Below are 27,520 nucleotides of genomic sequence, written 5' to 3'. Positions count from 1 at the left end.
GATGGTAAAAGTGGCAATTCAAGAAACAGAATGGGCTTGGACAAAAACCATGTGGGTATGGTATTCAGGAAAATGAAGAATCAAATGTGTTTATGTGAAGATTTATGACCCTGTTCAATGAGATGCTTAAACTGCAATGTATGGAATGTGTCAGGAAATTAAAATAGTGGACCTGTTGACAGTGGATATTAGCACACAAAGTCACTAGACTAACATACCTTTGTACCATAGAGGACTTCATTAATAAAACATCTCTATATTATATAATTAAGAGAAAATATAATTTTACTCTTTTGATGTTCTAAACTATTTTTCAAGTCATTAAAAACAGATTTTATCTTGTATCTACACATAGGTAACTACATATTAATATACCACTCTTTGGAACAGCATCTATTCTACAGGTACTGATTTTTTCTTGACTGAGTCCAATGTTTTATCTCTTTTGATTGTTTCTGATGGCTCTACCAACAGTGGACTTTCTACGAGCAGGGTCTGTATCAGCCCGCAGCCCTTCCTGACAAAGCCCTTCCACAGTTACACAGCGACCAGGTGCAACCTGAAATTCAAAATAAATACATTGCTTAACTCTCATGCTAGCATTTAAAATGAGAGGAGAGTTAAATCATGAACTGCCTTTTGAAAATATTATTCAGTTGGTGGAGATGCCCTCAGGTTTCTGAGGACCACTAAAACAATCCTTTATACTAAATTCACAGTTTGTTTCCATCAATACAAAAAAAAGGAGAGAGTGTTTTTTCAGTGGGTGCTTTTACATGCTTTGCTTTTCTGCCTTTGAGTCTGATTTATGAATTGCAAAAAAGAAAATCAAGCCTTTATCCAATAGAAGTTTGCTGTACAATGTTATTTGGATTCGTACAGGATGTCAGCCACAGTCTGTGACCTCAGAATTCCACTATAAATTATTACTTATTACTCCAAATAAGGAAAAAAAAAAAAAAAAGAGCGGGCCCTCTTTCTCTCAAAACGCAATAGCATAGAACTACTGCTCCAGGAAATCTCCAAGACTGAAAGACACATACCCTTTCCAGACTCATTACTACTCTTTATATTGAATAGGTTGGGAGTCTTGGAATAAATATCCTTGAGTAACAGCTCTGTCTTCTAATCATGACCTACTGAAAAAAAAAATACAACTCCTTGCATGCATGTAGCTCACATGTTTGATTAGCTGACCATGACTGGTTTGCAATAACCATCTTAGCTTAATCTTCATCTCTCCCTGCTGAGAGTGTTAGGCAGATTGTTGCATTAAAAAATTTTCCAGCCATGTCTGTCATTTGTAATTCTTCTAAGCAAAGTACCTGTGGAATGTTATATGATGTTGCTGATACATCTGTTTTCTCAATACACCTATTCTGCAAAATTGACTAAACTTCTTGTTTTTATCTTCTGCTATTGAAATATTGATTGTAGAACCATGAAGGTATTTTCTTTTTAAATGCTCTCCCTCTAAGATATGAACATTCAGAGCTTGAGGTTCAAGCCTTTAAATTAAAATCTGACAATATATTTCTCTCCACTAACAACTTCCAGATTACTTATGCTTGTGTAAAAAATTTTCAGATAATTTCTGCAAAATATTGCTGTTTAACAGTCTCACTATTGTTTATGCAAGTACCTAAATAATTGTTTCAGCCCACTTCATCTTGCATTCCCAGATGTGTCTTTCCATATCTTTCTGAAGTTTAAGATAATGTGGGAAAAATCCTAGTCCAGCACTCTGAGACAATCCCCTTGCCTCCTATTAGGTTCCTTGCTTCTCCATCACTTCAAACATGAACCTTCTCTTTTCTTTTTCAATTTGCAGCCACCTTAGTTGTCATTATTATTCATGCCAGAGAGCCCAAAATAGAATCTCTTACCTTCACACAAGTTTTAAAACAGCACCTCATGTTTATTCTTTTTCATTTTTCCTCACATGTAAGAGTAACTTATAAGCAACAAAGAAACTATCCCCCTTAAATCCTCCTTAGCTGTGATGCTTACACAGAAATAATCCAGTTAGCTCAAAAACAGTTTATTGGAACTGAGGATTACCCCATGTTTTATCAAAACTCAACATCTAAATATGCTGTTAGGTGTGAATTAGATCTTAACAAAGGCTTTCTATTTTCTCCCACTCCAATTAACTGACAGAAATGAGAACAAAATGGTTTCTGCAGATGCAACAAGTGGTGTATCTCCAGGCAGTCAGGGACATGGTACTGATAAAGGACACCTCCATGTATGTATCAAAGGTTGCACAGATGTACTCAACAATGAAAGGAGGAGGTCTTAACCTCAGCAAGGTTATCATGAATGGCTGTCTCACGACAGGTACATGTCACATAGCAGAGGGCCCATCTTGCCCACACTTTTTCAGAGTAATCTGCAGATCTGAATCTCACTCTGGCCAAGTGCTTGTCTAAGGCTATGTCAGAATGGGAAGTGGTGATTTGCAGAAGATACAGATTCTTTCTTATGTACTTGGAGCTTGTCAACATAAACATTATTAAAGAAAGTGTAAGCAGCAGCATGTATACAGCCACTTACCTATTTGTGAAAATAAAACAGTGTTATTAAGTATTACTTACTGTTGTATGGAGTTTTGGAATATCAGTAGAATGTTCTGGTCCATTGTGAAGCTTTGCCTTAGATCTGGAAGCCTCTATTAATGTTTTCTGATGCATTTTTGCTTTCTAAAGATAGAAAAAAAGGTAAAATAGTTTCAATCTACATTAATTGTGTCATTTGCACTCATTTGAACATATACAAACAACGTGACAAAATAAATCAGGTTATAATTCTATTTGCCTCTAATTGTAAGTACCTTCCCCCTGTCTTTTTACTCTTTTTTGTACTGAACACCCAAAGCCAGACTAAATGGCCGTGGCAGTGCAAGGGTGGGAAGGGAATCCCTGTTTGCTGTGACCTGCAGGGTGTGCTCTGTGCAATGCAGCCCTTGGTGCTGTGAGCCTCCGTGGCCACAAGAGCACACTGCTGCCTCAGCTTTCACCCCTCACAGGGCACAGAGCCGCCTCTCCAGGCAGACCCAGCTCTATACACAATCTCAATACATCCCAGGTGAATAACTTCACATTTTCATTTCCTGAAATTCATGAGCTTTTGGTCAGCCCATCCATCCAGTTTCTCCCAGCATGTGGATTGCTTCCTCCATTCAGTGTCACAGAACTGCAGAATCACAGAATGATTTGGGTTGGAAAGGACCTTAAAGTTTATCTAGTTCCAACTCCCATGCCATAGGCAGGGACACCAAACCAGGTTGCTCAGAGCCCCATCCAACCTGGCCTTAAACAGTTCCTGGGATGAGGCATTCACACATTGAACTTGATGAGGATGGATACTGATTCAATATCCAAGTCACTAATGAAAATGTTAAATCAACATTGTATTATCAACCCTATAATTAACTCAGAGGAATATCACTCAAAACTGACCACTAGTTAAACTTCAATCACTGACCACTGTCCTTTAGAGCCCATCAATCCAGCCAGTTTTTCCCACAGCTTGCAGTTGACCTGTATGTAATCTACTTCATGTATTCCCATTTTGACCACAAATGCTACACAGAACCATGCTGAAAACCTTGCTAAAGCCAAGGGAATAGGCATCCCCTTCCTCTTTTTCCAGAACAAATAATTTTATCACAGAATGCAACAGTATTGGCAAGGCATGATTTGTCCTTGGTAAATTCTTGACAGTCTATACCAATCTCCTTCCTCCCCATGTGCCTAAAACTGCTTCTCAGTTCAACTCAGTTAAAACTAATGAGTCTGTAGTTGTTCTGTCCCTTTTTAATTTCTAATTCTAGCATACATCTTTCCACAGGCCAGGAAGACACTTGCATAGAAAGAAAATTGTTCTCTTTTGCAAGTCTTTTGGGAGATGAAGAAAAATTACATTTATCTGCCAAGGCTTTTCTTTTAAGTCTGATTTCATTCATTTTCCAACTTAGTCTGGTTGCCAAACCAGGACCCTAATATTTTTATGTTGTTTTGGGAAAGTGACAATATTGCTAGAAGAAACTCCTTTCATCATAAAATATTTCCCATCTTGTAAGATGTTTGTTGTACTAAAAAAGAGAATGAAGAATTAGAAAAAATAAAGAAAAGTAAGAACAAACAGACCTATAGTTTCAGCAGTTTTAGAAGAAATACACATATATACACCCACTCCTCAATTGCAAGTGACAATGCTGATCCCCAAATTGTGGTTGTAGTCAGAAGAATCAAAGATTGTATAACTTTTCCAATACATCTTACGGTTACTACTTCTATGTCTGTGTGAATATAAAATTTACTATCACTTCTACTTGAACATCCTTATAATTCATTAAGAAATGTCTTTGGAACTTCATAATTATTATAACAACATCATGATTGTAAATTTTTTGCTCCATGAGGTTTCTTACCTTCAATGCCTCATAGTTCGATGTCCGAGCCAAGAAATTTTGCCAAGATTTATCTATCATTTCTTTCTGTACTTGGGTAGCTTGGATCTGTAATAGAAATGAGATTTACAGCATTTATGCAACACAGCGCTGGTATCAGATGTCTTCTGATTTCATTGCTTGTGCCATTTGAAAAGAACATTCAGCTCTGCCCCTTTGGCTACCTTAGCTCATCCCTCTCACCTGAGACTGGACAATAATGTAGTAAAGTACCTGCCCTTTAAAAACTGCACTTATGCACTGCCCTTATAAACAAAGAGGTTTTTGTGCAAACTAATTTTCCTCTCTTCTAACATGTATGTTGGATGAGGCCCAGCTCTTTCAGGAATACTTTCTGTATATTCTAACTCTCAAATGCTGAGTAAAAGTAATAGAATAAGTTCGGGTGACAAAAGTGCTGTCATCATAATGCAGGACAATCCCTCAAAATCACTAGCATGAGATTTCAGACAACTGGACCAAATGATCTTATTTCTTAGAAAGCAGGAGAGGGTGAGACAACAGATGAGCAAAACCATGAAATGTCTGCCTCATAACCAAAGCTGGAAAATGTCTATACTTTCTCATTCACAGCATGCTGGGAAGCACAAAGCCCTACTTTCTAAAGTAATAAAGACCTGTGAATATTCAGCAAGGGGGCTTATAATAGAGACTTGTATTTCATTTTAAGAAGCAGGTGTAGTTGTAATAGGTACTTTGTACTGTCATCTGCTACAGATGGACACGAGTGCAACTCTATAGTAAAATAATGTTCATTTCTCATTACTCCATTGCTGATGCATCATTGATGATGCTGCTTCATTTTTTCATGTTACTCTCTAAATACTGTGGAATTTATAGAAGCTGGGAGGACTGAGGTTAACCTAATTTAATTTAAAGTTAAAATTTGGCTGCTGAGACAGATTTAAACTTTTCAAGCAGTGTTCAGGTACAGGATTCTCAACATTACATAATAAGAAAATCTGCGTAAGAATGGGAAAAAAATCTTAGGTGGGCTTTCCTTATTTAAATACTCCTTTGTCTTACCTCCTTGTAAATTTTTTTCTCTTCCTTGATTTCCTGGTTGTGTTGTCTTTCAAGCGCTTCATTCTGCAGACCAAGAACCATTCTTCCAGTATTTTCTGACACCTCTGAAATAAGTTTCAAGGCTCTCTCATCTGATGTGACAGGCCTGAATTCTTCTTTTATTTCTGCAGATATTTCACTCCAAACCTCTCCAACCTGTGTGTGAAACATACACCATATTCAGTATTTATCACATTCTTCAGTTCCAATTATTCAAAATAAAACAGAGCCATCATATCTCTCCTTATTTTTGTTTGACTTATTAAAATTTTTATGCAAGGTAAGACTGCACTACTACTATGCCAGATTCAGTCATGATAAGCCTCCCTAAGCCTTCCAAAGACCAAACTTGATTCAAAGAGGGGCAACAAGAATGCTGATAACTACAGAAATTCTGAAGGAATAGCTTCAAGATACCAATTTACAAGAGCAAAGTGTTGAGTTCTACTTCTACTTCTTAGAATCTTAAATTGCAGACATTATTAGAGCAAACTGCAACACAAGCTATCAACAGAAGCTGGAACTATCAACCAAAGACTGAGTCTTGCTATTTCCTGAGCACTGCAAGCTCTCACAGACTTTGTTCCTAAGCATAAATTTATCATAAACTAAAGCATATTTTGAGCAAGACAGCTCTCCAGCTCTCACAAAGCTTGTTACCCTGCTGTAGTCCCTGTAGGCAGACCATTCTTAACTTTACAATGGATGGATGGATGGATGGATGGATACTGCATATAGGGACAAAGATAGCAAAGCACAGAGGAAACTATAAAAATGTGGTTTTAATGTAGTTTTTAATAGTGTCCCCTTAAAATGACCTTACTGTGCAAGGACACAAGGACACAGTCCTACTGTCCAGTCCTTCCCCAATTTCTTACTCCTGGCACATTTCTGTCTTGATCTGGCAAACAGTTAAAACTATTTTTTTCCAAGTTATTTTTAACTAGCATTAGTTTCTAGTCTTATTTGCTGCATGGTCACAAACATTTGTAGCAATATGAAGCAAGAAGATGGTGATTGATGCAATGCTGGAGGTGGGATTGTTTCTTTTGCTGGTGAATACTGGCTTTCCATATGTGAAATTATAGGTGCCTTGCGACACAGGGGACAGCTTTTGAAGGGTAATTTTTTTGTTGTGTCCTGAGATATGCTTGCTATTTTTGGGAATGCAGGTACAATAGTATTATTTGCTTGAACTATACTCACTTTAAAGTCAATATAATGTTGTATAATAGCAAGTGTAACAACGTCCTTAGCAGATAAGCCAGGTAAATTTTCAAAACCTAAAAGAATATTAATCACATCAGTATGATGAATTGATCTTAAAATAGAATATTCTAAAAACCTTATTTGTCATATAAACACATGTAAAATATTCATCATACATACACCAGGCAGTCACTTTTGATCCTGAGCATTTTTTGCTGACAAAAACCCCCTGCTTCTCTATAATACTCTCTCTGTACTAAAATCTTTACTTATGAATGGCGCTGTCAGCCTTCCAATCACTTGGATATTACACTTTTGTGGTAAGGGTTTGATTTCTATTAAAGCAGACAAACAGCTGAGTCTACTGATCACAGGTTCTAGAGCAGCAGTTCAGCACATAGAGTTTGCTTTAACTGTGAATTAGCCAAGAGGAAAATTATACTAGTGCTTTGTTCCAAAGCTGTGAAATGAGGGTGTCCCTCCTTCTTGTAGATTACTGTCTTTAGCATAATGCCTTGAGCATCATGACTCCATTTTTACAAAATGTTCCCAGTATGTGGAAAAGAATAAGGTAGGGAAGTATGGTTGCTGAGACTATGTTTCATTTGTTTTTTTTGCACACTGAAGGATAATGGCACTTAATTAAAAAAATGTAAATATAGTCCATCAAGTATCAAATCTTTCTGGACTTCATCATATCATCTGTGTGGTAACTGGGAAAGTAGCATCTACCTAGAGTATAATTACATCATGTTTTGAAGCTAAGAAATACTGTAAATAAAGACCATTTAGCACTAATGCTTTTCTAGATTCCAGGCTGTTATGGAGCAACCCAGGAAGTTGCTGATAAAAGACTATAAAATATGTCCATATGTTATTGTCAAATTTCATATAATTTCAGTACTTCACAGGAGACAGTACAATGTATATAACTAACATGGAGGGTTATCTGTGAATATAGAAGAAAGCTGAAAGAAAATCTTATGCCTTTTTATTTTAGTAAAGAATCCAGCTGTGATTCAACATTCAATATAATTAACATTACCAAAATTAGTAGGAGCCTGGAGCTCCTACAACAGAGAAGCAAGTAACTATAGATTATTAGAGAAACTAAGGATGTTTTCAAACCAGCTCATTCTCTAGGTAAAGCAGAGATCTGGCAAGCAATCTCAGAACAATTACTAATTATCTTTGAACATGCAGAGGATGGACATGAAAACAAAAATAAGCCTAAAAAAACCCCTGAAACAAATAATTAGATAATGTTTATGCAGCTAAATGTTACCAGAAAAAAAATTAATATCCACATGAATTACTGAAAACTAAGACCCAACTTTTGTCTGCAGACAGAAAAACAAATCTCGTGGATGTGGAAGAATTTATCACTTATCTTGAATTCAGTCTAGGTTTTAAGACAAGGGTATAATGAGTATTCATATTCAGTGTACAAACAATGAAAAATTAAGAGGGACTGCCACACTTTGAAAGAAAATATTAAAATGCAAATTAATCTTGCCACTCTGAAAAACTATCTAAAACCACAGAATTTAATTCAGTAAGGACAAATGGAAAATTCTAATCTACAGGAATAGCCACCTGTACAACATCCTAAGTTGAATGAGCAAACAATATCATGGCACCAGGAATACAGCGACTGTTACATTTATGTCTGAATGTTTATTTACAAGATGTGTAGAGTAACATAACTCTGTATGGCTGTGAGGCTTCTGCTGGAGTACTGTGTTCAGCTTTGGTACACTACAGACCAAGAAGAATTTGATTCAATTGGAAAGACTACAGAAAAAACAAGAATAACTAGAGATTATGTTAAAAAATGCAATCAATGAGTAATATCTTTCTCAATCTAGAGAAATAAATGTACAACTACTAAAATATATGAAAGTGATATTGTGTGTAGGAAAATAAATTGCAGAGAATTTCAAGCAAATTTTAAGTTTAGTCCTAAGAAAATTCTTCCTGGTGGTAGGGGCAGCAAAGTAGTGGGAAAGTCTTGAAATCCTAATAAGGAGAGACTCTAAAAAAAACCATAACGACCAAGCATCTATCAATTAGAGAGTACTGATGCTGAATCATGTTTTCTTTGACTTTGGTTTTTTTTTTTTTCATAGTAACTTTATTTATAAGTTCAGTTTAATAACAAATATGACACTAACAAGGCAACTCATTTGTCTTACCTAGCTTCCAAAATAATGAATAAATTTTTGCCCGTATGCTCTCTGAAATTTCCATGACGGAAAAACTGGGACAGCAGGCAGGCACTGGAATGACCTTTTGCTGTCTCTGGAAGCTGGTAATAACAGGTCTCTTGGGGTCTAACACAAAAACACAAAACCAGAGTAGAAGAATGAAGTAGTAGTATGATCCCAAACTTAGAGGAAATCCATCTTACTTTGTGGACACCATGTAAATAATTTTGATTGTTTGGCCAAGAGTTGAACATAATCTGGGTCAGGAAATTTTAATCAGCATGACTAAAAATTTGTGAGAACAGCACTCACTTCTTTTTACAACATAGAACAAAATAAAATGCCTTTCGTAGAAGAAATTAAGCAGTTCAACTGTCTAGCATTAGAAAAGCTGGTCATTGTTCTGTTCAATATTTGGTCCATTCCCAGCTGATCTAGAAAATACCATATAGGGGCCAGAATAAAATGAAAATAAATGAATAACTAAAATGAAATAAAAAATAAATGAAACTGAAGATATTTTAGATTTGGTAAGAATTATAGTGTAAAGTTATAAATGCTGTTATTTACTGTCATCAGAATTCAGACTACAAGAGCAAAGAATGTCATCATTTTACTGGACTGCTCACAGTTCCACATGCATCACAAAACTTACCAACAATCTTTCCATTTTGATCACGTTTGACTCCCAAATCCTGCTCCTCCTGTCTCCATAACTGTACTAGAACGTTTGCTGCTGTTCGATCTCTCTTCCCTCGCCAGATACTCATGTGCAAAACGGTTTTAGGGTTGTCAGAAAATTCAACCAAGATTCCAAGAATTATATTGCACAGGTTGTTGTCCCTTACCTTTATCAAGGATAAAGTAAACAAAGTTTTAAACTGTTCAAAATACATTGATGTCTTCTTTCTGAGAAATAGTGTACTATGTAATCAAGTAACTGCAAGCTTTTAATCACTAGTATTTGCACAAAATTAGTGTATAAGCTTGTACATCCTTAAAGTTTCTGTCATCCTGCTATGCAAAGTTCCATAAATCAAGGAACATGAGGATAGGATCATATAAGATGCATTCCTGTGTGTACAATCACAAGTAGTTTTTGTGTACATGGCTCCAGGATCATATGCTGGAGAATACACTGTTACCAAGGTCTATTGTTGTAAGAAACAGCACTCTGAAGGCAGAGGCTGAGCAGTACCTCACAGCACACCTTCTCTTTTGGGGCCAGATCTTTTGGCAGCAGCTGAGAGGAGGCAAGGGTTTCAAACTGAGAAAGGGTCAGTTTAGATTAAATACTGGGAAAAAATTCCTTCCTTTGAGGCTGATGAGGGACTGGAACAGCTTGCCCAGGAAAGCTGTGGAAGTCCCAACCCTGAAGGCTGGATAGGACAGGCTGGAGGTGGCTTTGAGCAACCTGCTCTAGTGGAAGGTGGCCCTGCCCATGGCCAGGGGAGTTGTAACTGGGTGATGTTTAAGGTCACTTCCAACCCAGGCCATTCTATGATTCTGCTATTCTGAGGGTCTGCAGCCTTGCACTGCAAGAATATCATGGGCTGACAGCAAAACCAGTGTGAATGAGGAGTGAATGACCCAAGGAAGGTGTATTTTTATTTCCTAAGAGTTGAGATGTCTGTGCCAACTCCATGTCCAAGATCCACAGAAATAGCTATACACACAAGATACATGTACAAGGTAACTTCAAACATAAAAACTGTTAAAGCCATCAAGTGCTCTTACTAACTTCAATATGAAGAACTGAAATGCTTTTCTAAAGAGAGATGTCATCCAAACTGAGAGCAAAGTTTGGGATTTCTTTTCAAAAATGAATGAGCAAAATTTGGGTTTTCTTTTCAAAAATGAATAATTTTGTTAAATTAAAAACTCCCTATGTCAAATACGTATTTAAAAAAAAAAAGAAAAAAAGATACAGGGAAAACCTATACAATAATTTCTGAGCAGATATCTGGGTATGTCTCAGGCAGTTAAATATACTTGGGGTTTTTTTTGTTTGTGTTGGTTTTTGTTTGTTTTTGTGGTTTTGTTTGGTTGGGTTTTTTGTATCATACCGGTCTTAGGAGATACTGCAACAAAAATAACAAAATTTGCCATGTTGTTTTCCTACTCTTTCATTCTACAAAACCAGTAATAAAAATACCTACTGCCAACAAATCCAGAAGGAGAAAAACACCCTGCTTTTCAATAAAAGATTCCTCTGCAATGAAACATCCAATGACACAGGACCTTAAACAGAAATAATATACCTTATGTAGAAAAACTTTTATGATTCTGAACATTCTACAATCATCAGATTTATTTTACTGAATTTCATACCATTTGGTATGCAATATTCAGGGAGCAGAAAAATCATGTTTCATGTATCTTTCACTTACACCTATAACTAAATATACCTGCTTGACTGCTTTTTCTTCTCCTGCAGGTGGCACACCTTCCTTGAAGCAGCCTGACAAATTTGGCAGGCTCTCAATCAATTGGAATATGTATTTGAACTAAAACTAACTCAGTTAACGAGTTTAAAATTTAACCAGGTTATGTCCCTAATCTGATTTATTGTAGGGCTGCATGAATATTTCTGCCAGCAAAAACAAGGGGGTGAGTCAAAGCAACACTTTTTTTGGCAACAGTTTGCTTCTCCCAGATTAAAACGATCATAAAGTCAGCATTCATGTTGCTGTTGCTTCTTTATTTCCTCTGCTATGGTCATTAACAGAGAAACTAGAGATCTCATATATCAGTATTTTTTCCCAGCAAACATATTTGATTTTTAATGTATTTATCAACCTCTGCCTTAAAACAAAGTTTTTATTTTCCTCCTATGTACTGGCAATCTTTAAAATATTTTTAGCCCAATATAGCCAGTTTACAGACAATTCTAATGTTTACATAGGTTTTTGTTAATATTGGTCTATTCTTGCCTGCTGTTTACCTCTCTAAACTTATTTACAGACTCTAACCATATGCCTCTCTTAGAAAGTCTTGAGTAACTCTGCATGTCAGGAGGTCACCCTGTGTGGGGAGTGAGGTTGACACACTGAATACATATTTAGAAAATCTCACATGCAGTGTATTTCATTTCTTTTGCATAATTTTTAATTAGTCAAATTTTATGAAAAATTTTTATACGCTATAAACAGAAGAAAGGCCTACATATGCAGAGAAAGGTCATAGCATTGCAGAAAAAATACAAGACTTGACATTTTTCCAAGGTACTGCTGCTAAAATACTTCACTAACCACAAGCAGTCCAGTGCACTGAGGAGGAGACAATTGTGGCCTATTCCACTACATAACCTCGTTGGATCCATCTTTAAGTATGAGACGAGAATATCAATTCCTTCACAGCTGAATAGTTCCTGTTGAAATGTTAATCAAAGCAAAGTTTTTTAAGCCATATTTACTAAATTTAAACATGTAAGAAAATACAATGGAAAATGGGAAATGTAAATATTTATATTGCAATAAATTTGGTCCACGTGTTAGAGCAGGAGGTACACGTAGGAAAAAAGACTTTCAGTTTTTCCAAAGTTCTAATTAATTTCTTAACACACTTTCATATATCAGTTTCAAAATAATGTAAATTAATAATCAAATAGGTTCAACACTTGCTAGTGGATTTCTGACTGCTTTTATATTTTAGCTGGGTCAAGAAACATGACTCGTTAACAATGAACTGCAATTGACACCTGCTTTTCAATTAAAACACAAAAAAGCAGTCTCCCTTTTAAGAAAATATAATATGTTTTGACACTTTCTGCACAGTGTAAGGTAGAAAGATACATACCTTTCTATCGTTATCATCTTCACAGAGAACAGACAAAATAAATAATATGTCAGCTTGGATTTCCAGTAGAGCAATACTTTCTTTTTCTTTAGATATGTCCGCTGCATACTTTAGGATGTCTGTGAACGGATATATTTTATATATATGAATGCCCCTATACACATGTCAAAATTCTATTACAGCGGCTGTTTTTTACAAAACCCAAATTTATATGAAAGGATTTTTAAAGTAAGTTCAGTTTTATCTCTTGTGTTTCAATAATAGCTTCCACAAGTGGTGCACTCTGATGCTGCAGTTTCATGGCCTTTACTCTTTGTGACAGAGTTAAAGACAGCAGCTTGCACTGACTTCTCCCTTGCTCAGACTCTGTGCTGCCCCTTAGATTGTGCCAGTGTAAGGAATTCAGGGAACTGATAGGAATTAAAGAACTCTTAGAAAAAGACAACAAACTGGCTGCTTCACTCTACTCCACAGCTTCACAAATGTTTGAACTGACAGTGGAAATGTGGGAAAGACATAAAATATCACCATTGCTGACAAAGTCAGCCTTGGGGCCACTATGTGGAAGAGGGCATTCATATACAAAATTTGCCTAGAGTAAGAGTTACTTGATTCTGATATGTAAGGTATAGTAATAATTTTGCTTTCATAAAAAGCTGTAGGTTTCCACAGAGTTTTCACTGGAGTTGAACTGAGGCTATAAAATAATTAATTTCTAGGCTTTTTATTAGAACACAGTCTTTGAATTCCAAAGGATCTTTCCTGTTTTGTTTCCTACAGAGTACTGAAAACTTTCTGATATTGTAAGAAAAGAACTTAAACCAGCTTGTTTTGGAACTTAAAACCAAATTTAACAGTAGGTATGTGTTACTGAACAAGAAGTGCTCTAAAATTGCAGGAGCAGTGATTAAGCAGTTTTATTCGGCTTTTTTTCTTCATGTTGTTCATATAAAGGTACCTTGCTATTATTTTTATTCTGTGCTAAAGCAGAGTTGTGGAAAGCAACACTCTGATAGACCTAGGTGGAAAAATACTCATGGGCTGGAGTTTCTGGGGACTGCCACAACAAAAAGATCTACCAAATGCAGTAACATAAAGTGAGAAGGGGCAGCTTTTGCTCTGAAATTAAACATCTAGACTTTTAAAACTGTCTGTTTTGCTTAACTCATTCAATGTGTATTGAAATGAAAAAAAAATTAACATCAAATCAGTTACACATTGGATTAATTGGTTGAGGTTTTTTTAGTTTTTCAGCTGTTGAAGGAAACACTAAAAACCCAGTACACAAAAACACATGAACATTCTCAGTGTCAACAGAAATGTACTAATTAAAAAACAGCAATACAAATTGTGCTTTACCCAGTAGCTGGCTAATTGCTCCCTGGTCACACAAGTTACTGTTCACAACGTCATTATAAAGGGCCACAACAGATCTCAGAACTCGGAGGCTGTAGCGCATTTGCGCGAGTTTGGTGCCACGACCGCCTGTTCCATGGAAACTGTTACCTCGACCAAAGAAAGGATCTGTGGAGCAATCACAACCAATGCCGGTTTTGGCACACAATCTATGTTCAGAAAAATGTGCTCAGAAAAAATAAAAACAAAACAAAACAAACCCCAAAAAACTGAAAACACAACAACAAAACCCCCCAAACCCTGCTGAAGTTAGAAATTATTCTTGTTTAAAACCATCTAGTAATAAGCCTTTTTGTTTAGAACTACACTTTTTACATGCATAAGAAAGGTAACATTTTGGTGAACATTTAAAATTATTACATATTTTTTACCCTTACTAGGTTCATGAGCAGTTTTACAAACTCAAAATGTTATGTTTGGTATGACATTTAATATCTACCTTTTGATCTCCATTCAACCCAATTAAAAATTTCTTAGGAAATTTCTTAGGAGAGCTAGGAAGACATACCAATTTTATGATGAAAAATACCTATCCTTAGAAATCTGGGCAGGAACACTGAGTGCACTTAGTTCTATTTTTGCTCAGCCCACACTCTTATCTGATGCCCAGAAGCCAGCTGTAGTCTGGAACCTGTCTCACCATGTACGACTCTGAGTTAACATGTCCTGTCTCATGGCAGGAATTCCTGCTTGGACTTTTTGCCACAAGGGAAGGGCCTGGCTCACTTAAAACACAGACAGCAGAGGTGTTTGTCTGAAGGAATATCAATATAGTGGTACACAGGGAGAGGGGCACCAGCTCATCCTTCAGTAGGAAAAAAAAGGTTTGTTGTTTTTTGGAAACATTTGTTTCTTAGCTGGCCTATGAAAAAGAACCATTCTGACATCATGAGTTTTACATTTTCCTTTCCTGTTAAGGAAAGTAGGTTCAGCTGAACTGTTTTGAGGTTACCTGTGTGTGAAAGCCATGAGAACCCACTGACCTTGGCTTATACACCATTCTAGAAACACAAGGAGAAGAGTATTCGCTTGGCAGGACAAATATTTGTCTACTAACACAGGAGCCACTGAAGCTAAAACAGCAAGTGCATGAAGCTGTAATTCTTCATATTGGGCAGCAGACCAGTCAGGAAATGCAGACCTTTGATTTTGTTTTACATAATAAAGCAAAGCTGGGATCACATGATTTTCACTGAAGAGCTGCAGAGTCCAGACAAAGAAAAAGAGACAGTTTACAGGTTTCACATGCAAATAAGAAAAACCTAAAGGGTGAGTCAACTTTATCTGTCCTACAATAACAAAATTAATTTTTAATTAAGAAAATATGTCATGAACACTACAAGTACAGGCAAACTCTTTTTATATTCTGTAGCTTTCCCAGAGATTGTGGTTTGCTAAATTTTATTATATTCTTCAGGTGTATTTCAAAAATGCTCTGCAGACACTTGTCAGCAATTTCCCTAGCATGGTCTAAGTTTGTAACTTTCTAAAATAGAAATTGTATGCTACTTTTCAAGGTAGGGCTTGGTCTGAAGCGATGTATTAATTCTTGATTTGGAGAACAGAGAATTTCAGTGTACTGTACTATGGTAGATGGAGAGATAAGTAATATTCTTGTGATTCTTTTTTCTTTTTTTTTAAAAAAATATTATTTCTGTTCTGTTACAACTCACCTGTGCAGAAGATGGGTCTTTAGATAAGATTCCTATTATATTAAATAGTAACTTCTTCATCTCAAAATCCTCGTAGGAGTAGGTAAGTTTAAAACCTTTTACCAAAGGATTGGGAAGTTTAACTATGATAGAAATGGTAGATAAGTTACAAAAAAAATCATAATTAAAAGCAAAAATTGTGTAATTATGCACTACGGAATCTCTTACCTTCAGTACATGTTGCAAGTACTATTAAGATCTTTGCAAATCCACTTTCCTAATAGGCATTCAAAAAACACACATTAATTAAATTGCAGTGAAATTAAGACTTATGATTTAATTTTGGCTTGACTTTTTTCTTCAGAACACAGAATTTAATGTATCCTATGGCAGAATAAACAGAATTTTATCAAAGAATTGAACAACCATTTGGACATTATACAACAATAACTAACTGCAGTCCTAAGGGTACAATTAGTTAAACCCATGCTTCATTCAGTACAAGTCTGAACTTCTGTGGGGAAGTCCCAAACATTTGTATTCACTACTATAATCTAACACAAAAAATATTCTCAGTGTTTTTAGAGCTGTTTGTTAAAATGCATTTGGTCATGTTTTACATCAGGGTCATCAGTACCTATGAAAACTGCATGTATGCGGAAGAAGAATTTAGAAATACTACATATGAAAAACTCAGAAATAAAATCTTGTGAATCACAGCTCCCAGAGAGTTAACAGAAGGACAATAATGTCTAATATAACTATGGATAGGACCAAAGCCAGGAGGTGTCTCTGCAGCACATTAGAGGCAAAGAAGAGTTGTTTCTGAGGTAAGCAATTAGCAAACAGGTTTTTTCCTAACACAAAGATAATAATATCAATATGAACTTTACATAAATTTTACAGTTTGCTTGTGATAAGAAAACTTTTCCTTTTCAAAAGTTCAGACTCCCGTGCAGAGTTGTGAACTATATAAAATATAAGACTAACTTTTCTGAAGTTGCTTGGATAGTATATTAAGAAGAAAAGGGAACATTCCGAAGCAAATTGCTATAGTATTATCTGTAAGGCAGTATTAAATAGTAATGTTAATGTTTTTTCCACCTTATATTTATACCATGTAAAATCTCTAGGCAGGCTGAGAGTAAAAAACCTAAATTAAATTATTTTAATATTTTCTTTGCATAGAAACAATTTTTCTTCCTTTTATTATAAGGAATTAAAAATACATATCTGGTTTACTTACTTTGTAGGAATAAAATGCCCTGTTTCTACAGCCAGATAAACAATTTGAATGTTTTAGATATTCAATATGTTGCTGCAATTGTATAACAGACATTTCATACTAGTTGGTGTTACATGAAAAGCTTGAATGAAAAGTCTGTAATCTTCATTTAGTAACACAGCCAATTGGTAAACTTCTCTTCAACAGGAAAGTAATATATTCCCGAACAGCCAATTAATCCACAGGGATCTTAATTATTGCTTGCTTAATTATTAAGCAATCTTGATTGCTTAATTATTCAGTCTGTACGTCCCAACTTCATTTGAACCTGTAAATCTCAAATGTAAAACAAGAGACTAAAGCAATATTAACCTCTATATAAAGTTAATTTCTCTGCAAGTTTCTCATAAAAATTCTGGAATGTTACAAAAGAATGAGTCATCTACATTTCAGGCAAGTCATGGTAGTGCATTATGTGACGTAGTCTTTAAAAGAATTTATGTGCCTCTTATTAACTAGACCTAATTATTTTCTCAGAATCTTGGAGCTCCTGAGCTGATTTTTGCACATCCTTCTCGTTCCCAGTTATAAGGCACACATTGGATTTCAGTCATCTGAATATAGCTTACATCTTCAAACAAAAAATGAGATTTAGTGCAAAACTCTTTTTAGGAGAATGGCATATTCAAGAATCCATACAAGAATACAAGAATTAACATTAAATTTTGCACATAGATAATGGTAATGTGATTTTCTAAGAATTAAATAAGGTTGATAGTATTCTGGGCTAATTACCTACAGATTTTAAGTCTTTTTGAGGTAAAGACAACTACAGAAAGAAAAGAAGTTTTCTTGCTCAGCAAATCCAAGAAAGAAAAAAGCACTGGAGACACAGGAGAAATAAATGTTAGAACCCAAATGGGGAAGAATGCCAAGCTTATAAAAGCAAAGAAGAAGCTATTAGTGTCTGGAATGCAACTCTAAATACTTACAATCAGAGGTACTGCAGGGCTTTCAGCTAGTAAGGTGGCAATCACCAAGAGGTCATTCCGCAGCTGGTGATCGCAGTGCCGGAAGCCACACACGAGCTCTACAAATGCTTCTTTCAAAGCACTAAAAGAAAAAGAAATGCATTTTACCTTTTTCTTTGACATTCTAATGTTGGATAGCTCCACATATATGAATCCTCATTCAGCATCATACTTTTCAAAGCCTTAGGGTTTAACTACAAGAGAAATAGCTTAGAACTTCATTATGAAGTGGATTCCTTTGGGTACCACTAGACATACCATTTATTTGTAGATGCAAGACGCATATAGTAAAAATTGCATCTTCCGCTGTTTGTGTTATAACTAATTAATATAAAGACACAGTATTTACTAAATGTGGAACTGGAGATTGCTGAATGATTATTGAGAAGGAATAGTCTAATCTTAAATAGTTAAAACAGTCCAACTCACTAAGGAAGAACCTGTTATTTACTCCAGAAGAGGATCTAGAAATAAAACTTGTATATCATGGCATAGAAATTCCTTGTAATTTTGTAACATCAGCACTTCAATAGTGAAGGAATACTGGCCTATTATGCCTAACTTGGGAGCTTCAAAATGCTTAACTCTTAACTCAAAATGCTTCAAAGTGCTTAACTCTTCTATTGTACAAAGCAATAGATAGAGCTATTCCTCCTGCACCATGCAGCAGAGCACCTTGCTCTTGCCCTGTAACAGCAACTACTATCTTAATAATGAAATCTTAACGAGGATCTAATCAGAGATCCATCTGCATTTCTATCAGTTAATTTCCAACAAAATGCTACACAACAGAATGCTTCAGATGTCTCCACAATGACAAAAGTAATTCATTAAATGCTCTCTGTACTTACTGTACACATTCCAAGCTTCTGAGTTGATTAACAACTTCTTCTTTTGAGACTTTTTCTAGCAGGTTCCATAGGATATCTGAGGAACGGAACAGCAGCTGTCCCGAGGGATCAGCACCATTCAGACACAAACAAAGCCTCCTGGCTCCTTGGACGTTCACCATTTGTTCACAACTTTCTCCTGAAATTATGTAAATCACAGTAATTAATTCTCTATAGGTCAGTAATTGTTTCAGGCATGTTCAGAGAACAAATTATTTAAGATCAATGGTAATAAGATTATTGAAAGAACAGTTTGTACTAACCAGAGATGGAAAGATGCTGGAGAGCTTTAAGTACCCACAACTTCTCAGTAAGTTGATTTTCAACTAATGTTAGTGACAAAACAAGAATTTCTGCTAATCCTCCTATTTCAGCCATCCGGATTTTATAGTTTGGACTTGTTGGCTGGTAACCTGTACATACAGTAGCTTTAATTAAAATGCAGTAAATTGCAGTAAAATTAAATGCAGTAAAACCCCAGAATTTTGATTACTTCATAAACTGTTCATACTTTTTAAAGAAAGGATTGAAAATCACGTATCATATTTCAAGCAGTTAAGAAAAACAATCCAATACACAAGAGCTGCTTTTCTTTTATCTGAATAGTGCCTATAAAACATCCAACTGACTCACCCGCAAGCAGATTTCAATGCTATAGAAACAAATTACTTGCTTAGAATTTAGACAATGAAAGTAAAAGCAGGGCTATAGAAGTGAAAAACTTTCTTCAGTCATCAGTAACCTAGTTCTCTTCAGTAGTCTGTTGACTAGAGAATTATTGCATTCTATCATCATATTACTTAAAATAGGTGAATCCAAACTTTGATTTACAAGCTTGACTTTCTGATGTGTCAATGTTTTTACTTTTGTCCATGCATATGCAAATCTGTATTTCATTACTAAATTATGGGGAAGGTGAAGCATGGAGAAAATAAATTCATATTTATTCTCATATTATGATAACTCACGAAAGCAAAGCTTATTTTAAGCAGCTTAAATACATATATATGTGTATATACACACTATATATATATATATCAAATTTCATAAAGTACAAATTGATAAATACAGATAATTCACATGGTGAAATGAAGTTTAACTAAGCACACACTCTGATAGGCTCAAAGTTGATATTATTTTACAGATAAGAGAACTCTGCAGGGTCAGACTTTGGCAAGATGTAAATATATGCTTCGAGATGAAATATTTGACTTAAAAAATCAGACTGAAACACATTCTTCATTTCAAGATAACATATCCGATTTTCTAAATTGGAAGAAGAAAAACAAAATTGCTCAATAACATTCATTTATCCTGACGGAATTATTTACAGATACAGAACTACATGCACACATAGCTACATGCAGGATTTGAGTCTTGTTTGCAAGGTAAAAACAGATTTGCATGCTTTCCCATTTGTAGAATTTTGAAAGTGTTGTAGTAGCAGCAGCTTCTTTAGGCCTCCTAAAATAGATGACAACTTGTAAAAGGGCACAGGATTAATGCCCCACTGCAGAAATACAGCAGGGGAGCACAGTGACATCAAGCACGCTCCTTGACCTGCCCTCCTGAGCCACACTGTGGCAATATTCCCTTGAGGTTGGCTGCCTATAGAGACAGTGCAGTCTCACAGCATGGGATGCTGTGCCCCTCTGGGAGGGATCCATGACTGACTTCACCTGACCACAGTCTCTGGCACCATCCTAAGAGTCAAAGGAATTATATAATGGTGGATTCTGATCATGCCTCCTTCTGCAGAGATAAATCACACCATTTATTCAAACCCATGCTCCAAGGTGTCCATATAATATGAACTCAATCAAATTTAAATGGATTCAGATTTATCCCTCACAACACAAGTGAAAGCAAAGCTGCTTCTCTCCAGGCTACATATAAAAACCTGAAAACTACATTTCCCTTCTTAGAATTCTGATCCTAACTACTTTTTTTTTCCCCTCCATTACCCAGATTTCAGAGATCTTGTATCACTTCACATTTTCTGGATGCTATTTAATGATAATTTTGTAAGTGCAATAATTAATTCCTTGTACATTGATGAACTTATTTCAGATTTAGAATATGCACCTCTATAAAAATATGTTAATTATATATTTGCCAATGTTATATATTTAATATATGAGATACAGTAACCATAGTTATAAAGAAAAACTAATCAATAGCTAATTAAAAGAGGCATTTCAAAATAGTTAGGATCATTAAAAAATAAAAATACCCTGCTTTACCTGAAAGTAGTTTTCCTGGTAGCTCCGTATTAAAAAAATTAACAACACTCTTACAGATTTGTATTCTAACCTGAGAGCTTTGTATGCTCATCAAGTAACCTGTCAGAAAGAGAAATAGATGTAATTAACAGAATTTATAACTTCTTAGAAAGTATTCTTAACACAGTGTTCTTCTTTTTACAGCACTTATTATTACCTACAAATTTGTAATTTCATGCAAAGTTTCATTACAAAATATTCAAGAGGCAGTGACTCCCGCACTGGAGATGACAAAGGCATCTTAGAGGAGTAGCCTAAGTTTAATCAAAAAGTTACCTTCTCTGCTTTATGGCTACAGACACTTATACAGCACTGCATGGTATTCCAGAAGTTGGGGAATTCTGAGGAAAGCTACTAACACTAAGCTGCTGTCATCACTACCAAGCCATTAGAAACTCTTCTAAGCAGGTATGATATGAAATAAAAGGAGCATAGAAGCAGGAAGGATACATGTTCCTGGCATCCCAGGTTTCAGTGTTTACAGTGACAGCCCCATTTCTCAGATCAAAATGAAATGGAACAGGCTAGATACACGTTTACTTCTTCATGTGCACTGATAACATTTTCTTATGTAGCTTTTGATTCTGCTAGCCAATCTTCAGGTTAGCTGCAAAGTAAAAACTGTTTCTAATATGAAAAAATACAGAGGATTGAATGAATAATTTAAAGAAATTACCTACATTTACTAAGGAGTAACAGTAAATTAAAATCATGCTAATAATACAGTTGATTTTATTGTGGCATAATAATAATTTTATTGTGGCGTATCAGGTTACACTCACCCAGTTGTGTAATGGATTGTGAAACTTCAATGGAATAGTTTGCTTCATCAGATGATTTCCTTTTTTGAAATGGTAACCTGCAAAATGAAATTAAAAATATTACAACTATGTAATAATTAATGAAGTCACCACAAAAGTTCAGCAGCTCTTCTCTTCTCCCTTGATAATTTTTTCAGATAAGGACACATTTTCTAGGATGAATGCACTCTTTGCAATGCTGATTCTACACTGAAAGCTTCATAATCTGCAATTACATGTTGGTAATTAGTGGTACACGTTCATAGATAATATTTTAATAATTGAAATATGATGCAACAAGATATGTTGAATAAACAAATGTAATTTAAATGTGGAAGACTAAATCCTACAACCTAGGCACTATCAGGCTATTACAGAGCTAGGCTATGTGCAGACATGTGCAGAGGTGGAAAAAAGGGATCCTATCTCTGGGTAAGACTTCTTGAAATGGATAAAAGTGAACCAAATAAATGGACTCCAAATAGCACAATAACAAATTTATTTTTAAAACCAGGATATTAATAAATATTCAATAACACATTCAAAATACTCAGATAGGACATAAACATGTAAGTGCTAAAAACTGTCTAACAGTAAACATTACAATATTATGCTGAGAACTCTGCAGTACACACTGTGGAAACAGCTTTCCAGTAAGTTTACCTCTGTAAACACTACCAGAGGAAAAGGAAGGAAAGAACAAACAATGAAATAAATGCTGGGAGAGGCAGGAGAGGGAGAAAAAAGACATTGGAAAAAAGCAAAGTGGGAAGAAGACAGGTAAACAGAAGCAGCTACAAAAGAGAGGACTATTTTACTATTTTACTGGAGAAATTAATGTATCTGAAACTGAATCCTAAAAATGGCTTCTCTGTCATATGAAGTAGTAGTGAATTGTGGTGGAATTTCCATAGTACAGAAATTAAAGCAAAACCCAAGGGTGCAATATTCCAAAATATATTCATTGCAGAAACCACAATTAGTGCTGAACTGCTCTAAAAGAGGAAAACTCTCACAGATACATTTTATTGACTTTATACACTCATTCTCAGTTTTTATCATGCTTCTAGCAAACACCAAAGACAATTAAACTCCATGATGTACCTCCTCATTCCCCACTGTGAGGCAGCAAAGAAAAACAGTACATCTCAGGGTGCTGAGGAAACTAAAAGATTCAGCTGAGAAGTTCTGTGTTTATTAAACCTAACAGTTGAGAGGAAGCTATGTAAAAATTTACGTGAATATCTGTTTTACGATCTGTTTCACAGGTTTTTTTTTTTCTTCCTTATTCTCCTGAAATGAAATTAAATACAGGAGTAACTGTAGCTACTAGCATACCATAAATAACTTGACTGAATTATTGAAGAGGAAAAATCTGACAAGTGTGGATAACACCTAAATTCTATTCTACAGATTACTTGAAATACAGTATGACAACAAAGATGCCCAAAAGTTCATGCAATACATTTTAAAAATAAATATAAATCCTGTTGACATTCATTCTCCCCTGTAATATGGCTTGTCATTTTGTAATGCTTACCTTCAGGTATTAGAATGTCTTTGTGTCACCCTAAGTTTTTAAACTCACTTAAGAGCTTGTCTGAAACAGCAAAACACACCTCAGTACCACTCAGCTGCTGAATCCTTTGAGGCCAGCAGTCCCAGATTGACTTGGGCAATAAGAGACCCTGGGGAACCTCACTTCCAAGCAAGCTGGGGCCCAGTAAAACACAGTTTTGAATTCTGTAACATCTAACTGCACAGATACTGAACTGTTAAAATGGGATCCTCATCCATGTCACCAGAAACTGCACACAAGTAAAAGACATTTGATAAAAAGGATGATCCAATGGATACCTTGCAGTTACAGGTGCTTTGTAGGTAAATGCTGCATGAATATGACAGTTTCCTTAGAAAATATATAAACCTGTTAATAGGCAGTATTTAAATCTCTAAGAGGGGCTGAGGTACTTACCCAAAGAGTTTAATAAGTTCACATAAAGGCTCAGTGAAAGCTTCTTGTTCATACATTTTGTCTGCACACAGGTTAAGAACATCAGTAATTTGTGCAATATCCTTAAGGGGCTTTTAACGCGAAATTAAGGAAATAAAATTATCTGTACCACTATGAATCAGCAGAAAAAGCTGAAAACTGTGCTCATCAGACTTCAAAGACACAGCCAAGAAAATAAAGACCAATATTTACAAAGTTAGGTGTTTTAAAAGAAGTATGTGAGTCAATACTTAGGCTTTTCGAAGCAGCCTTACTTTTACATAAGTACAACTTTTGCAAATCTGATTTAGGTGTCTTCTCAGCTGAACTCACTGGAAGCTCAGCACTAAATTTCTAAAAGTGGAGGATGAAAAGCTTTTACATCACAATGTCAGATTTACCTACCTAAACTCTGAGACAGCCTTGTGATATTTGAATTGCTTTCTCCTCTAGTCCCAAGTGACTAACTGAAATTTGAAAATCTGGACCCAAATACATATGGAGATTACTTAATTTAAGGGTAGAGGGACAAAATCAAGGCTGAATTGAGACTGAGAAGTTACTACCAATCCACTGACTCACAGAAACTGCCTTGAAGTACACAACCCAGTTGTAATGTGATGCCTTAAATCACTGTGCAGTTATCTGAACTGTATGAAATTAATTACATTTTTCCACATACCAACACCCTCCTTAGTACTTCTCATTATTGGAACCTTTCAGTTTGTACTGTAAATATGAAAAAAGGTTTCAGATAAATTAGTCTGACTTCATCTTTCTTTAAAATGTCTCCTTACTGGAAGTCTCTTTTATCTTGCTATTTTATCTGCTGGTTTTTAGGTAGTGGCAATTATTATGCTTTTCTGTTCTGAGTTTAAAGTACACCAGTTACATTTTGGACACTTTCAGCCACTGTAGAAGTGAGAACCTTCTATTGAAATTTGTGACAAATGAATCTAATATCCAAGAATCTTGTCAACCTGCCAACCTTGGCAGTGTGCACACAAGGAGGCCAGTGATGAGAATGTATATCCCTATTCTCCACAGGGAAGCACAGTACAGCATCAAATGCTTTACTGAAAAGTCAGACTATTATCATACAGAAAACACCATGACTTTAGAATTCTAAAGTGGCAAAAAGGATACAAATCCATTTTCAAAATGCTTGACTACCTTCTTCAGAGTTTTCAGCTGCTCTTCTTCCAAATCTTTCTTAAATAAAAGAATGAAAAACTGGTTTTAATTGCAGTTTGCCCAAGAACCTTAAATGATCATGTTTATGCCCCTTTAAGTTTAAATGAAAGTGGAAACCAGATTTGAAAGTTTACAAGACACAACAAAATTCTCAAAGTGCTTTGAAGCAGGATTAACTCCATGATGAAGCCCTCATTTCTAAGTATGAAGTCTGTTCTGTTGTAACTGAAGAGGCTCTCAAAAACTCCTGTTCAAACGTGTTGACTCTTTCTCTTAAATTCTTTGTGATTCTTTGTAAAGCAGCTAAGAAAACCAAACCTATGTTACACACAACATAAATGTGTAAGCATGTAGATCTATGTGGCTTAGAGTGCTCTACACCACTAGGAAACAGCCTTCAAATCCAAAGCTGAAAACAACTGAAGTGAGGATATGCCAGGCTGTGTCAGTGATGTGCAGCTTTCATTTCGGCTCTCCTGAGCACCTGCAACTTGAGGCAGGCCAGGAAGTTGTTTCAGGACTCTACAAGCCCAGAATCCCACAGGAATTTTATCATATCTACATATCATATCTACAGAAGCAGTAAACAATAACATCTGGCAGTTTTCCTTCATTCAGTAAGTTTATTATATCAGCTCTGTAATAAAAAAGGGGAAGAGGTAAGAAATAACTGTTTCTCTGTGGGGCATTAATTTAAAATGTGCTAGGTTTAATCAGGTCCTTGTTTAAGAGCATAAATTATCCATATTTTGGATCAAAATTATTTGATGGCTTAGTGAGTTTAATCTGCCAAATAATCTTGTGGAGACTAAAAATCACCTGTGAAAGCCCATGAGAGATGATGCTACTCCTGTATGCGTAGGTAGTTGTATTTATTCTTCAACATTGACCTTTGCATATTTCACCTTCATTTAAAATCATCTCCCTGGAGAACTATTAGCACTTAACTTGGGCAATTACATAAATTCATGGCATACTTTTAATAAGGTTCTGTGTACATCTATTTCCCAGCTATAGGTTTCAGTACTCTAAAATTCTAAAATATGCTAGAAATTCTGCATGTCTAGTTTTTGAATGCTCATGCCTTTGTCTTTTTTTTTAAGTTCCTGTGTGATCTTCTCTTTCTCTATGTATTTTTTAAACAAAAATCAATAATTGACATCATTTTTAAAAATAAAAATTATCATCTTTAGAAGCATTCAAATATCAGAAGAAATACTCATCTTTGTGCTCTGTAGCTCCAGCCACTTGTGTTGGATATAATAAACCCATCTGAGTTTATTCAGGGTGGGTGCTAAAGTCACTGAACAAAAAATTTGTCAAAACCCCATTACCATGTGTGTAACAGAGACAGCGAGGAAGCAGGGTTACTTACTGAGCTCGAATCTCCGAGTAGTAGGATGACGTGATTCAAATCCACTGACCTCGACTGTGCATCCTGAAAAAACAACACTTTTAACCTTTTCTTTTAAATCGATTTTGAAATTTTGTTTTTAAGGATTTTAAAATGTGAAATAGCCGCGTTAAACCAACATGAATTTACTCAGGGATGGGTAAATTCAAGCACACATAGGGGTTTGCTCTCAGCATGAGAAAGATGGCAGGGCAGGCACAGGGCAGGGCACAGGGCAGGGCAGGGCACAGGGCAGGGTAGGGCACAGGGCCGGGCAGGGCAGGGCACACACGTGGCAGGGCACAGAGCAGGGCACAGGGAAAAGGGCACAGGGCACAGGGCAGGGCAGGGCAGGGCAGGGCACAGGGCAGGGCAGGGCCAGGCAGGGCAGGGCAGGGCACAGGGCAGGGCACAGGGCACAGGCAGGGCTGGGCAGGGCAGGGCACAGGGCAGGGCAGGGCCAGGCAGGGCACAGGGAACAGGGCACAGGGCAGGGCCAGGCAGGGCAGGGCACAGGGCACAGGGCACAGGGCAGGGCAGGGCAGAGCAGGGCACAGGGCAGGGCCAGGCAGGGCAGGGCACAGGGCACAGGGCACAGGGCAGGGCCAGGCAGGGCAGGGCACAGGGCAAGGCACAGGGCAGGGCCGGGCCGGGCAGGGCTGGGCCGGGCACAGGGCACAGGGCAGGGCACAGGGCAGGGCAGGGCACAGGGCAGGGCAGGGCCGGGCCAGCACCGGGCCAGTTGGAGGTGCCCCTGCCCGCGGGAGAGCTCACCTGAGCGGGGTCCGCAGCGTTCGAGCGCCTCTCACTGCCGCTGCGAGAGGGGCCGAGGGCCGGGGAGCGGGAGGCCGCCCGTGGGGAGGGGGGCTCGGCCGCGGCCAGCGAGGCCAT

At 36.5% G+C, this 27,520-nt stretch overlaps 1 protein-coding gene across 1 annotated transcript; it reads right to left on the bottom strand.

Annotated features, from left to right (window-relative positions):
- Positions 1-235: 235 nt before the first annotated feature.
- CFAP69 (cilia and flagella associated protein 69) lies at positions 236-27,520 on the bottom strand. Its single transcript, XM_054273954.1, has 23 exons — positions 27,404-27,520; positions 26,612-26,674; positions 25,189-25,254; positions 24,025-24,134; positions 22,032-22,108; positions 21,211-21,309; positions 19,231-19,380; positions 18,929-19,106; positions 18,039-18,159; positions 16,050-16,098; positions 15,843-15,964; positions 15,153-15,369; positions 14,113-14,277; positions 12,754-12,872; positions 12,207-12,325; positions 11,115-11,196; positions 9,611-9,803; positions 8,944-9,081; positions 6,746-6,822; positions 5,501-5,695; positions 4,436-4,522; positions 2,598-2,702; positions 236-559 (listed from the first exon to the last, which is right to left on the bottom strand). The coding sequence occupies exons 1-23, from the start codon at positions 27,518-27,520 to the stop codon at positions 437-439; spliced, it is 2,772 nt and encodes a 923-aa protein (XP_054129929.1). The 3' UTR covers positions 236-436.

The sequence above is a fragment of the Melozone crissalis genome, unplaced genomic scaffold (genome assembly GCF_028551555.1).
Source record: "Melozone crissalis strain CALT ecotype California unplaced genomic scaffold, PUWL_Pcris_2 ptg000016l_1, whole genome shotgun sequence".
Lineage (NCBI taxonomy): Eukaryota > Metazoa > Chordata > Aves > Passeriformes > Passerellidae > Melozone > Melozone crissalis.
This window is presented reverse-complemented; position numbering and strand designations above follow the sequence as displayed.

Excerpts from the sequence above, each read along its gene's own strand:
- CFAP69 (XM_054273954.1), bottom strand. The coding sequence starts at position 27,520 with ATGGCCTCGCTGGCCGCGGCCGAGCCCCCCTCCCCACGGGCGGCCTCC. Across the intron at positions 21,310-22,031 it reads ACAATCCATTACACAACTGG|GTTACTTGATGAGCATACAA; the intron begins GTGAGTGTAACC and ends TCTTTCTGACAG. Across the intron at positions 15,370-15,842 it reads AAGACCCATCTTCTGCACAG|CTCTTCAGTGAAAATCATGT; the intron begins GTGAGTTGTAAC and ends TGGACTCTGCAG.